General features: G+C 44.1%; 1 protein-coding gene across 1 annotated transcript in view; it reads right to left on the bottom strand.

Moving 5' to 3' along the window:
* Positions 1-13,917, bottom strand: part of LRMDA (leucine rich melanocyte differentiation associated) — a 1,238,587-nt gene that overhangs the window by 565,602 nt on the left and 659,068 nt on the right. Inside the window, exon 5 of the mRNA XM_088842049.1 lies at positions 2,325-2,442. Coding sequence (XP_088698175.1) covers positions 2,325-2,442 — 118 coding nt within the window. The remainder of the gene's footprint in view (positions 1-2,324; positions 2,443-13,917) is intronic.

Below are 13,917 nucleotides of genomic sequence, written 5' to 3'. Positions count from 1 at the left end.
ACATCCTCTCCCTGTTCCTGCACCCATAAGATGATAGCACAGACCAGAGAATTTTGCTGCCCTCCCTTCTCCAGTTTGAAAATCATGGGACTCTACAAAAGGATAACCAACAAAAGTCCTGATGCTTTGTCAGAGTATTTTTGTCTTTCTCCAAGTATTGATAATTAATGGATATTTCAAAGCTTAACACAGTAAAGATGGCAGAGTCAATCACACAAAGGAGCTGATTCTGTAAGTGATCAGAAACTGACTGGGAGCCCTGAAGAGCATTTCTGTCAATAGTGCTAATGACTCAGAGAATCAACCACTGCTGGATTTTAAGGAGCCCGTCCCTGCTTTCAAAGGCAGGGGATGCCTTCAGTTCTCCCCCATATCTACTCCAGCAGAATAGTCCTGCTTTTACCTGTTTTCTTCACTTAGGCCTTCCTTGGAGGTTCTGTTTGGACAGAGAGATGCACAGAGGGAATGGTGAGCTCAGTGCTTCAGGAATAAGAGATGAAAGAATGTGAGGTCTGAGACAGACACACGGTGAAGCTTGGGTTTTCACAATTATGAGCTCATGACTTGGGCAGCCCAAACAGCATCCCCAGGCCTGAGTTACCGCATCTGTACTGTAAGTCAATGCTCCCTTCCTTCCACATTTGAAGGTTATGTGACGATACACATACCTGGACACAAAAGAACTGTAGAACAGCAGTGGACACCACTGACACCCCATTCCAATATGATGGGTATTATTTCTATGACCTCTCCAGATTTCCAGTGACATTAGAGAGCTTCCATGTCACAGACAATGAAAGCAGGAGAAATAGTATCTATTCTACAAAATGCACGCATACACCATGGTGAGACATGCAGGATGCATGGGAACTCAAAATATTATAAACGCTCCATTTGTTGTATTTCGGTTTGGTGATACTGGCTGTCTCTAGAATCTTTTAACCAAAAAAAAAAAAAAAAAGGAAGCCAAGAAGTAAATTATTTCATTTGAACAAAATCACAAAAGCTGGAATAACTAAAGGCAGTCATGAGCAATATATCAAATCAGTGTCTCCATAAGGAAAACCGTTAACACTTTAATAGCTATGAAACGAATCACTCAATTAATTTCCCACATGCTGAAACAGGTAACAATACATTTATCTGCCAGTATTCTACTCTCTATATCATATATTTCCACAACTGTTAGCAATTTTATTCAGCATAACGGGAAATAAGTTGCACCTCATGGATTCAGTGAAAGAAAGTGGCCTGAGGTCTGCTGCCAGCTGAGCCACTTGATAGAAGAGGTTTCATTTTTCTGTTTTGGTTCTGTTTGTTTTTTCCTCTTTCCCTCTTAATCATTTCCAATGCACGTGCAGAGCACTCCAAGTCCATCAGTGAGGACAAATGAGACCTCAAGGACCTCTGGGCCAAAGATTTCAACACACAAACTGGGATCCAACAGGAAGCGACTGCAGCTCCACAGAGCTCCAGGACATGGTGGACCTCTGAAGGAGCCATGAAGTCCATTCCCCAGCCTCAGGCTTCACTGAAGGATCCGAGCTCCTGCCGAGCCCACGTCCGTAATAATCTCCTCGTGCGCGAATCCAAGACCCCGAGCCAAATCCCCCTTGCCTCATCAGTGCTGTCATTCACATGACACCACGTTCGATCCCCTGGCCTCGAAGCAGACTCAGCTGGTGAAACAAAGGTCAGTAAACAGCATTCGCCTGAGCTCTGGAGAGCCAAATGAAGGACGCACACACCAGTCTCAGACCACATTGTCAGAAAAACTGCCTTCCGTGCTAACAGTATTTCCAAGTGCTATTGAGCCCTCACCTGGGAACAAGAGGCAAGCACTCTCCCCCAGCTACCCCTTGGCCCTGAGAAAGAAGAGCCCCCGCTGAGGCACTAGAGGAACACTATCTACCTGAGAAACAGTAATGTCCAATGCTCTCCTGTTTCTCCTTCCTCAGCTCCAGAGTCTGCAGAGGTCTCACCTTGTAAATGAAACACTTTCAAGGAGGCCTAAAATCCTCCTTGCTTCGAAACCTCCTTGATGCTGGGAACATCACCACAGGCTGTGTAGGATGCTGCTTTATTGGTACAAGAACCATCTGTCTGAAATCACCTTACCAATCACTCTATAATACCAATAATGCCACCCTAAAGTCCCAGGAAGACCCAGCTTATACCAAATTCTATTCCTTGTTTGGCCAATGGTGTATCATGGATGAAATCCTGGTGCATTCTGAACACACAGGAGGACTTCCTCCAGCCTTGAAGATACTCAACAGGTGAGGCATAAATCCTCACAAAGAATAAGAGAGTAGAGGGCTTACCTTGGGCTTCACCACCTTCATGAACGCCCCTCTGACCAAAGCTTCCTCTCGTTCTTGTTTGGTTACTTTCCGAGCATCCAGAAACTTCAAATTGGGCAGCTTGTGCAGAACAAAGCATCTGGAAGAGAACAGTCAGAGACAGCTCAGGAAGACTGGGGTGATGGACTCAAAGGTTCGTGCAATTTATCTGATGTTCAGCAAACTGTATCATTAAGTCTTCAGAAGTTTAGACCTTGGCTGCTGCTTCTCCCCTCTTCTTTCACAATGAATAATCACTCTTCGGGGAAGTTCAAATGGTTCGGTTTTATACAGATATGCAACTAAACTTTCAAAACATACACTAATGGTTGTTCTTGACTCAAAGGTATACTCATAAACGCACACCTGGATTCGCCAATAAGATCCTATCCATGTATTTACTTTTTTCCATTCTGGAAAATGGACCCAAAATCTTTGATACACAAGAAATTCTCCGAGAAAATAGCCTACAACCTGATCATAGCATTCATGTTACTGTCATTCTTATGGGCCATCTGTATTATTCTCATCTCTGAGAGAACAAAAGTATCTTCATTTTGAAGCTGAGGCAAGAGACTTTAGTTTGCCATCAGGACAATAATAATAACCTGGGCAACTCTGGGATAGAAGAACATACATAGCTGAGAAATTGCTTCCTTGAGGGATCAGACAGATGCTGAGGACTTTTTTTCTCATCATCACTGAGTTACTTCTACACTGGCACTATGAAAATTATCTCCATCAAGGAGAAACAAGGGGCATTGGTTTCCAGTGGACATTAACAGCCCAAATATGCCATATGGTATCCCTGGAAAGAGTCTTTGGGATCCATTACCATCTTTAAGGATAACCGAATGACTGACTTCTTGTGTGATGAACTATCTTTAAGCAGGTGTATGGAGTTGACAAGAAGACTCACTTGGTCAGAAGATAGGTATGTAAACATATAAAAAATGATACAAAAGGTACAGACACCTGCCTCTAGCTCTCCTTGCTCAGGGACAGTCACTGACCCAGATGCTTTCCATCAAGACCCCATACTCCTCCAATCAAAGGAGCAATTGTTTAGACCCTTTCCTGCTTAGGAAGAAAAGGTGGGTATCCAATGTCAAGAGCAGTAAGTCACATCATCTCCATGGGAATCTGACTTTTTCTCCCTGTATCCAGCATGCTCAGCATTTACTCATCTTTCCAAATCCCAACCCTCAAGAAGTTTTCTCCTGAATCCCCAGCCCACATTGCTTTCTCCCTTCTCAATACTCCAAGGAGGCATTTGTAGCACCCTACAGTCTAACACCATATTATTTTCTAATTGTCCTTCAGTTAATGTCCTCACCAAAACTATAAGCTTCTTGAAGACAGGAACCAATTTTCCTTTCTCACTCTCAAACCATTTTAGAAAGAAGCATTAGAATCGACACTATAAAATACCAGTTCATTTCAGTTGCACAAATATTTCTTAAGCACCTACTTCATGCCAGGCCTAGGTACACAGAGGTGATTACAACATGGTTCCTGCTCTTTCAGTTCAGTCACTCAATTGTGTCCAACTTTTTGCGACCCCATGGACTGCAGCATGCCAGGCTTTCCTGTCCGTTACAACTCCTGGGGCTTGCTCAAACTCATGTCCATTGAGTCAGTGATGCCATCCAACAATCTCATCCTCTGCTGTCCCTTTCTCTTCCTGCCCTCAATCTTTCCCAGCATCAAAGTCTTCAAATGAGCCAGTTCTTCGTATCAGGTGGCCAAATTATTGGAGCTTCAGCTTCAGCATCCATCCTTCCAATGAATATTTAGGACTGATTTCCTTTAGGATGGACTGGTTGGATCTCTTTGCAGTCCAAGGGACTCTCAAGAGTCTTCTCCAACACCACAGTTCAAAAGCATCAATTCTTCAGTGCTCAGCTTTCTTTATGGTCCAGCTCTCACATCCATCCATGCCTAATGGAAAAACCATAGCTTTGACTAGACAGACCTTGGTCAGCAAAGTAATGTCTCTGCTTTTTAATACTCTGTCTATGTTGGTCACAGCTTTTCTTCCAAGGAGTAAGTATCTTTTAATTTCATGGCTGCAGCCACCATCTGCAGTGATTTTGGAGCCCAAGAAAATAAAGTCTCTCACTGTTTACATTGTTTCCCCACCTATCTGTCATGAAGGGATGGGACCAGATGCCATGATCTTAGTTTTCTGAATGTTCAGCTTTAAGCCAGCTTTTTTATTCTCCTCTTTCACTTTCATCAAGAGACTTTTTAGTTCCTCTTCACTTTCTGCCATAAGGGTGGTGTCATCTGCATATCTGAGGTTATTGATATTTCTCCCGAGGCAATCTTGATTCCAGCTTGTGTTTCCTCCAGCCCAGTGTTTCTCATGATGTACTATGCATATAAGTTAAATAAGCAGGGTGACAATATACAGCCTTGATGTACTCCTTTTCTTATTTGGAACCAATCTGTTGCTCCATGTCCAGTTCTAACTGTTACCTCGACCTGCATACAGATTTCTCAGGAGCAGGTAATATGGTCTGGCATTCCCATTTCTTGAAGAATTTTCCACAGTTTGTTGTGATCCACACAGTCAAAGACTTTAGTGTAGTCAATGGAGCAAAAGTGGATGTTTTTCTGGAATTCTCTGCTTTTTCTATGATCCAACGGATGTTGGCAATTTAAGGGGCTCTCTGATGCTGGGAAGGATTGGGGGAGGGAGGAGAAGGGGACGACAGAGAATGAGATGGCTGGATGGCATCACCGAGTCGATGGACATGAGTTTGAGTGAACTCCAGGAGTTGGTGATGGACAGGGATGCCTGGCGTGCTGTGATTCATGGGGTCGCAAAGAGTCGGACATGACTGAGCGACTGAACTGAACTGAACTGAATATAATGGGGAAGATGTGTTCAAAGACAGAAACTGGAAATCGGCATAGCTAAGCACCAAGTTTGAGGTTATGCACAAAGAAGCTTTGCGAACACAAAGAAGAACAAGAAATCTTAAGAAAACTTCAAAGAAACAAGCCCTAAAGCAGTTCCCAAACACTAAGCTTTTTTCTCAGTGCAAATGTTACTTGAGGTGTGAGCAGGCCTCCCTCCTCAGTGTAGCCTTAGGTCGCCAAGGCCAGCACCCCCAGTTCATAGGATGGTCTCACATCATCAAAGGGCCTCACATATGCTCGTCCAGGTGAAGGACTCAGCTGATCAAATGCCAAATAGCTCAGAGGTTTCTAGTCACAGCCTTCCTATGACTTAAAGTCAAAAATACTGTAAATTCTTTTGTGGTATCCTTTTCCTGCTCAGAAACTTCCACAGCAACATCTGAGGTCCTGGAAATTTGACTACCTACTTCCTGCTCTCCCCCTGGCCTCAAGCTACTCATTATCTTCTTTCTTACTTTTCCCTAATCCTCTTCTTCCCCTCACCAAATGCCACCTAAGCTTACTCTAAATGAGACAAGTTCTGCAAAGGCCCCAACACCTTTCTATCCTCCAGAAGAACTCCCACTGGCCTCAGTCAGTGTCAGAGAAAACTTCCATCTTCTGCTTGTAGCAGCAAAGTCTTGATGACAACAGATTCTTTCAAATAAAGACACGTACAGACAGAAACAATATGTCAGGAGTGACGCTCAAAGGAGTAAAGCCACCCACTAAGTGTAGGGTGGGAAAAGATGAATATTCAGGTGAAGAAAAATCAGTATTAGAAACTCAGCCAATGTTTAATGATGGAGTGAAAGATGTCTTCACGGGGCTGGCAGGAACCATGGTGACAACAGACAGCATGTTGTCATTTCGCCCCACTTTGGATCACAGCCCTGAAATCAAAGGAGAGAGAGAGAAGCGCTAGCTTTTAAGCTGGTTAAAAATTTTAGATGACAAAGAGCTACTGTTTTCAGAGCACTCTTCTTTCAACACCAAAGAAACATCCATGAAACAGGCTGCCAGCTACCCCGAAACTAGGGGTGACCTGACTCCCACCCAATTGGTCAGCCTGGATTTCCAGGTGGTTGATGCCTAAAGATGTCTGAGAGACACGAAGAAGGCTCGTTCCATAGAGTTCAGTATGAGACTCAGCTCAGGACTCAAAGTATGTCCCTTAGGAGACGTCTGCTTTCATTTATTTACACATTCACCCACCCAACAAATACTTAGAAACTACCACCTGCCAAGAACTGAGCTGGGTGCTAAGAACAGGTGATGCACAGACAAGGTCCCCACTCTCAACGAACTTACATTCTAGCTCAGTGGGTCCCAGACTTGAGGAGATCACAGAATCCCCCAGAGGCCTTGTTGAAACACAAATCACAGGGTCCCTCCCTAGAGTTTCTGATTTACTGCATCTGGAATGAAGTTTCAAATTTACATCCTAATAAGTCCCCAGGTGAGGCTGATATGCTGCTAGGCCTGCTGAGAATCACTGTCCAAGTACAAAAACACCACGAGGATTAATAGTTTTGGAATTATGAAGTTGATAAGGTGGCCAAGTGTATCCTTCCCAGTTCAGCTAATGGTCTGTCCTGCCCCCAGTGTCTATGGTCCCCAGTGCCCAGACAGAAGCCATATCCACCAGACCTTCTTTCTTGCCCCGAACCAGCTCTACACCAGCTCTGCCAATGCTTAGTCAGTGAGCTTTCTGCCTGCCTGTCCCATTCTGGTCTTGGGAGATCTATTTCCCTTTGTTCTAGGTCATGTCAGGGTGTCAAAAGCTGCAGCTTCAATCCTGAGTATAATACAAGTTTGCCATAAAAATACAAGAGAGGATTCCCAAAGCCACAGAATGAAGGCTTTTACAATATCAATTCAACCCTTGTAAATTTAATCCAGGGTTATTTGTTGCACCAAAATCTCTTTACTGTGATGTATTGCTTAGTTACCAGGGTTATCACAGCCGTATCCTAAAGTTGCATAGTACATAAAACATTTCAGTTAACAATGCGGGAAGGTTAACTCCCCCAGATAACCTGCAATCACCAGGGCTAGTCCAGATGACATGCCTCTGTCAGCTTCCACGAGCTATTGATGGTTCAATCAGTTTGTTTTGAAGGTAAAGTACAACAAAAGGGCAGTAAACTTATTCAGACTGTCAACAGGGGCTATCGGGAATGGGGCTTGCAGGTAAGTAATTCTGGGTGTTTTAAAGCTATTATCAAACAGCAATGGTTGAAGGAAGAGACAGCTACTAATAACACAGAAGGCAGCCATCATAAACCACTTTATGGCAGAAACCCCCGTCCATAAATCCTGCGGCACCCGGAGACAGCTTCAGATTTATAAAACTGCTTGTTAAGCCAGGGCACTGCTTAATGAAAAGATATCCGTCTAAGTTCTAAGGCTCACATCCCCAGCTCCAGAGGGCAATGCCAATTTTCCTGACCTTCCCAAGGTGATTGGGAGAAAGCCTCAGGGCCGGGAGGGGTGCGGTGTGAAGTCAGAGGTCCTCCTGGCTGTGACATGGAGGGTGAGGTTACCCAGAGGAGACCAGGGACCCTGGGAAGGTGTTCAAAGAACCACCTGTCTCTGCACACAGATTCTCGAAAAGTGAGACCCACACACAGCTCTTCAGGTTCTCTCTCTTTTCATAGAGGAAGTGCCATTTCCTGAAAGAAATCCTCTAAAGGGATGCTTACAGCTGGTAGGGGGACAAAAACAACAGAAGAAAGGCTTTTTTGGTTTGTTTGTTTTTTGCTCCCAAGTCAGTTTTCTCTACCAAAAGCTCTGGCATTTTTCATCTAGACTTCAAAGGGAAGGGAGGATGCTGTCTCCTGCCCACATCTGCTCCCCTGGGGGATCTGGCTGCTCCCAGGCCCTCTGCACAGCCACAGGCACACCGAGACAGATCTCCTACATCTGCTCCTGGGGCTGGCTGCCATGCTGCTTCTTCTGAGACTCTCTCCAAGAAACGCCACATTTCCAGATCCCAAGGGAACTGCATGTGGAGTCACGGGGACTCTTCCCACCTCCTTCCCTTTTTAGCGCTCTATGCTTCTTCCTATTGCCTCTTGCTGCCTTCCTGCTCTCATGCATGGGAAGTGGGGAGACAAGCTGGGGGTCACCCCCCACTGGGAGCCCCTGAAGGCAACAATAGGTGATCCATGAACTGTTCTCATCCTTTCACAAAGCTTAATAGAAAAGCGTGAACACGCCAACAGAACATCAAGCTTCTTTGCTCTGGATGGCATCAACGCCATTTGGTAACACTGCTTGCCTCATGCTGATCAAAAACACTGATCAACAGCTAAATGTCTCTGACTGATTTTGAAAAGTTAGCAGTGGCTTAAATGAAGCTTACTGAAGAGACCAAAGCTTTCAAGTGTATGTGTTGGAGGGACAAACAAGAGGGAGGTCTTCCCAACACAAAGCGTGTGGACTCACAGGAAAGAGCCCAGACTCTGGGCTTAGCTTTCTGTGTGACCTTGGCTGAGTCTCTGCCACCTTCCTGAGCTTGTTTCTCCATCTGTGCCATGAAGGGAGTGGGCTAATGCTGCCCCAGCCTCTTAAGTTTTAGTCTGCTCGCTTGATTTCTATGTGCCTCCAAGTTAATCTACAACAAATACATCCATATGCTCCTCTCTTTCGTATTGCTCCGGTTTTCTTGTCTCACTACCCCTCACACCTTCAGTTAAGGGAGGATGGTGAGGAAAAGTCAATAAAGACCTCAGAGTAATGAGCAAACACTGCGAGTGAAGAGTTGACAACGCTCCCCCTCTAATGAGCCGAGGTGAGCTCACCTACAGCATGAACGAACGCCTGACAACCAGCCAAGGCCCTCTGATTTCCCTCACAGTTCACCGGCAGCACGTTTGAAGTCTCAGTGCAAATAACACACCCACAGGACAGACCAAGGCCCTCTGCAGAGGGGAACCAGCAATTACTCTGCGGGTTTCTGTCACTTTGATCTCTAGGTCGTGACCTTTGCTTTCCTGTGATCTTCAAAGCCCAGATTGCAGATTAGCTGGAGAATGCTCACTGGGTTATGTAAGCCACAAGTTTTACGGCTCCTCTACGGCTGGGAAATGGTGGAAGCCCAGGACGGCCAGCAGCGGATGGCCAGTCCCTCCCTCCTGTCCCCTGGCTGAGTGTGACAGACACTGGGCAGGCCTCAGGGCTGCTCCCTGGGAGGGAACAAAGAAAGGACATCATGTTTTAAATAATTTCAAGTTGTAAGGAATACAGAGGAGCCTACTGAGGAGGAGGGAGGAAGGAGAGACTCACCAGAGATTGGAGTGGCAGGAGACAATAAAGGATTTAGTGAAGTAGTGCTCAGAGCCCAAGACACCAATGGACTTGTTTGATGCATGAGGTCTAGCACTTGTGCACCCTGACCTGAACTCCATCATCTTTCCTTAGCAAGAGGAAAGAAAAGACTGACAAAGGAGGACCAGAAATAGACCATACTGGGCATCCATGCTCCCTATACCTGATTCATTGTCTGGCCAGTATTCAAGTCCATGGGAGGCCCCAAGGGGATCCTCAGGATGATGGTGGTCCCCCAGCTCACTTGGCTGCCTCACTCTCTTCCCACCCCAATCCTGGAGGCTGTTGCACCTTCAGGTCCATAACCTCCACTCAACATGAACCTACTCCAAAATAGCTGCCCAGTGAGTGCACACGGCAGAGCAGGACCAGGAGCAGTTTTCAGCTCCTATAATAACATGGTAACGGACATATTTCAGCTGTTGAGCTATGACGAATGGCATAGAGTAACCCCAGGCTCGGCTTTGCTGCTGTCCCAGCAGGACCAGGGCACCGCTAAACAACCTGGTAGTATGTTCATGCTCACATACAGATTTAATGAGGCTGTTTTATTGTGTGGACGTGTGCCAAGAAAATCCAACTGGGCACACAGTGGGTAAGGGAGGAAGGAAAAGGGGTGTTGTAGGGGGAGGGGAGGAAAGAATCCACAGAAACTGACGCAGCTCTGGGGTCATTTCCAATAGCTCCATAAATCTGGTCACTTCCCATTTCTGGTCCAGTGGTTGGCCACAACGTGACCTAAAACTGGGCTGACCTCTCTGAAATCAACATCTCTCATGGAAATGAAACAAGAGACATACTTGTTTTGATGTATGGCTGGGTGACATATTATAAATATTACATCACATAACCACAGAGGATGCCAATCAATAAGAATTTTTTTTAGACAGCACTAAATGAACCATGGGTTCTTGCTTCTGAATACACTCCTTTAAGTTTCCTACTACTGCTTAAATGATTAATAGAAGACATATTGTCAGAAAAATGTACTTAAAGTGAAAAACAGTAAACTGTAGAAATATCATTCATGTTTTCAGCAATTTTATAGTGAAAATGTCTCATAAATTTGCATAGAGGCCCTACTATTAGGCTCTCGGTAACAGCTTGAAGGAAGGCCGACCTCACGCTTTGTGAAGGAAGGGCCAGGAAAATATTTTACCGAAAGGAAACTAAAGGTGGCTACATTGCTTTGTAGGAACCCAAATGCCACAGGAACTTGGCATTCAGAAGTCTTGTTGTGAAACTCTAAAATTTCTCAGGGACAAATAATGCACAAGCTCCAGGATGAATAAAGGAGGGCTTTTTACAGACCACAGAACAGAAATGCCTCATCTACCCATTCATCTCATCCAAATGCAAGGGTGATGATGCTTGTTAAACCAGAAATTAAAAATAAGTAAAATGAATAAAAAAATTAGAATTTCCATAGAACAGGCCTACAAGTCCGCTCATGCAGTCAGTATGTCACTGGGTGGGCCCACACTGAATCCTCCTTCCACTGTTCTTAGTTCCTGTTTTAAGAGTGTGAGCATATTGCCAGTGTTGTGGATTTTCTAAGGTAACTCTGACCAGATGTGATTCCAGCTGCATGTGGCCCCTAGAATCCAGCTCCTCATGGCAATCTTGACATACATGCAGTAACACACAGCCTTCCCAACCCCAGCCCCCAACGGCCTCTGGGGTAACAGATCAGAAGTTAGGAGGGTATGATTGAAGGGTACCCAGGCATGCGCAGGAGAAGGATCACTCTTCTAGAATCCAATCTTTCCTAAAGAATCATGGCCAAACAACCAACACTTGGGTGGATTCTGAAGGATAGATCCTTGCTTTTTAATTGCATTTGTTGATATCCAAGTGGATCTAGTTCCAAATGGGCAGTGGGCACCCATGGTGCCCAAAGAGCCCCACATTTCTCTACAAGTATTCAGTTCATCAGAGGGAAGGGTGATTTCAGGCCACCTCCTCTAGATAGATACCAAGCCCCTATTCCGCAGCCAGCACTAGTTTCAGTATTGATAAGGCATCAAAGGGCAAGAAGATGCTGTCCTGACTTTCAGGAAGCCATTCTCTGGATGTTGACATGTATGAAGTAGTAAGAGAAATGTGTAAGAAGGAATATACAAAATGGTATGAGTGGTAAAAGAGGATCTGTCACTGCCTGGGAGGACAGTGTTGCAGAACAGCAGAGCCAACAAAGAATTTAAATACTCTTTAGTCCAGTAGCTCTTAATTAAGCATCAATGTCACCTATTGCCTATTTTGTTACATTTGGCACTAAATGAATCAAAACACCTTGGATGAATCATAAGTATAGCCTTGGTTAAGGGTCACTGATCGAAATTGTCCTCCCCATTTTAAAAGTCCCACCAGCAAAACTAGACTCCATGTCAGATCTTTTGATCTGGCTCCTTATACCACAGGTCTGAGTGTTTTTTCAAATGAGACTAGTTACAATAACAACAGTACAAATTAGTATTAGCTTTTCTTCTACACCCTTATAAACCTTTCTTTGAGACTGAATAAAGTGGAGTGGGAGATTTTCCTCAGTCTGTTCAGTTCAGTTCAGTAGCTCAGTCGTGTCTGACCCTTCGCGACCCCATGAACCGCAGCACGCCAGGCCTCCCTGTCCATCACCAACTCCTGGAGTTTACCCAAACTCATGTTCATTGAGTCAGTGATGCCATCCCACCATCTCATCCTCTGTCGTCCCCTTCTCCTCCTGTTCTCAATCTTTTCCAGCATCAGGGTCTTCAGTCTGTTGTTCTCATTCTAAAAAAAAAGTGCCTACGGTTCAATTCACATATAACCCCATGAATGGGTAAATGAATGAACTTGTGTGTGAATGTGTGCATCCGTTCCATTTCGTTGATCAGTCGTGTCCGACTCTTTGCGACCCCGTGGACTGTAGCCTACCAGGCTTCTCTGTCCATGGGATTCTCCAGGCAAGAATACTGGAGTGGGTTACCATTTCCTTCTCCAGGGGATCTTCCCGACCCAGGGATCGAACCCAGGTCTCCCACATTGAAGGCAGACGCTTTAACCTCTGAGCCACCAGGGGAATGTGTGCATATACACACATATACACATATGCATGTATGTGTACACATATACAATTTATTGGGTGATCTTAAAGAGTTAAAACCAGAAAACTGAAGAAAAAAGTCAGAAAACAAGTAAGAATTTCCCCAAAAATGCTTGGTTTACTAAACATGATATCTCAGAGAACTTTCTTCCACCACCTGACCCTTCCAAGATATATTTTATAATAAGTTGCTGCCAGAGATAAAATGTTTTAAAACAACCTCTTCATACATGAAATCACCTGTTAAAGGTGCCAGAGTTGATGAGAGTAACTGTTAAAGAAGAAAATTAAGTTCTAAGTGATTAACTTAAAAGATTGATTTTTAACTATTCAATTGCTGGATATTTACCATATTTCTCCTACGAGAAATCACATTAAAATCAACTGTATCACATCCCAAATAAAAGTTTTCATGAGAAAAATTGATTTATTACAGTTCTCTTAACATAGTGATAGATCTTTATTCTAAGATGTTTTAAAAATAGTCTAAGATTCCTTCAAAATCCTTCCCAATAAAGTACAACTGAATTTCCACTGTACCCTTACTAATATGTATGTTTCTTTTTAAGTATATAATTTTGAAGAGATTTCACTATTTCTTACAGCTTTGCCTTTATACAATATGCATGCCCTTAACTACACTCCTTCATCACCACAGATTTAAAAATCTGAACCCCAGCAGGACCAGTTCCTCTCAAACTATTATCCTGTCTCAAAAATCTTCCAAAACTTAATTTCTAGTAGTTCTTCCTACTAAACAGATAGTCAATACCAAAATCAGATTGATTATATTGATTATATTCTTTGCAGCCAAAGATGGAGAAGCTCTATACAGTCAGCAAAAACAAGACTGGGAGCTGACTGTGGCTCAGATCATGAACTCCTTATTGCCAAATTCAGACTTAAATTGAAGAAAGTAGGGAAAACCACTACACCATTCAGGTATGACCTAAATCAAATCCCTTATGATTATACAGTGGAAGTGAGAAATACAGTCAAGAAATTAGATCTGATAGAGCTCCTGAAGAACTATGGACAGACATTCATGACATTGTACAAGAGGCAGTGATCAAGACCATCCCCGAGAAAAAGAAATGCAAAAAGGCAAAATAGTTGTCTGAGAAGGCCTCATAAATAACTGAGAAAAGAAGAGAAGTTAAAGGCAAAGGGGAAAAGGTGAAATATACCCATTTGAATGCAGCATTCCAAAGAACAGCAAGGAGAGACAAGAAAGCCTTCCTCAGTGATCAGTGC

The sequence above is a fragment of the Moschus berezovskii genome, chromosome 12 (assembly GCF_049115385.1).
Source record: "Moschus berezovskii isolate FMDL1 chromosome 12, NW_MosBer_1.0, whole genome shotgun sequence".
Classification (NCBI taxonomy): domain Eukaryota; kingdom Metazoa; phylum Chordata; class Mammalia; order Artiodactyla; family Moschidae; genus Moschus; species Moschus berezovskii.
This window is presented reverse-complemented; position numbering and strand designations above follow the sequence as displayed.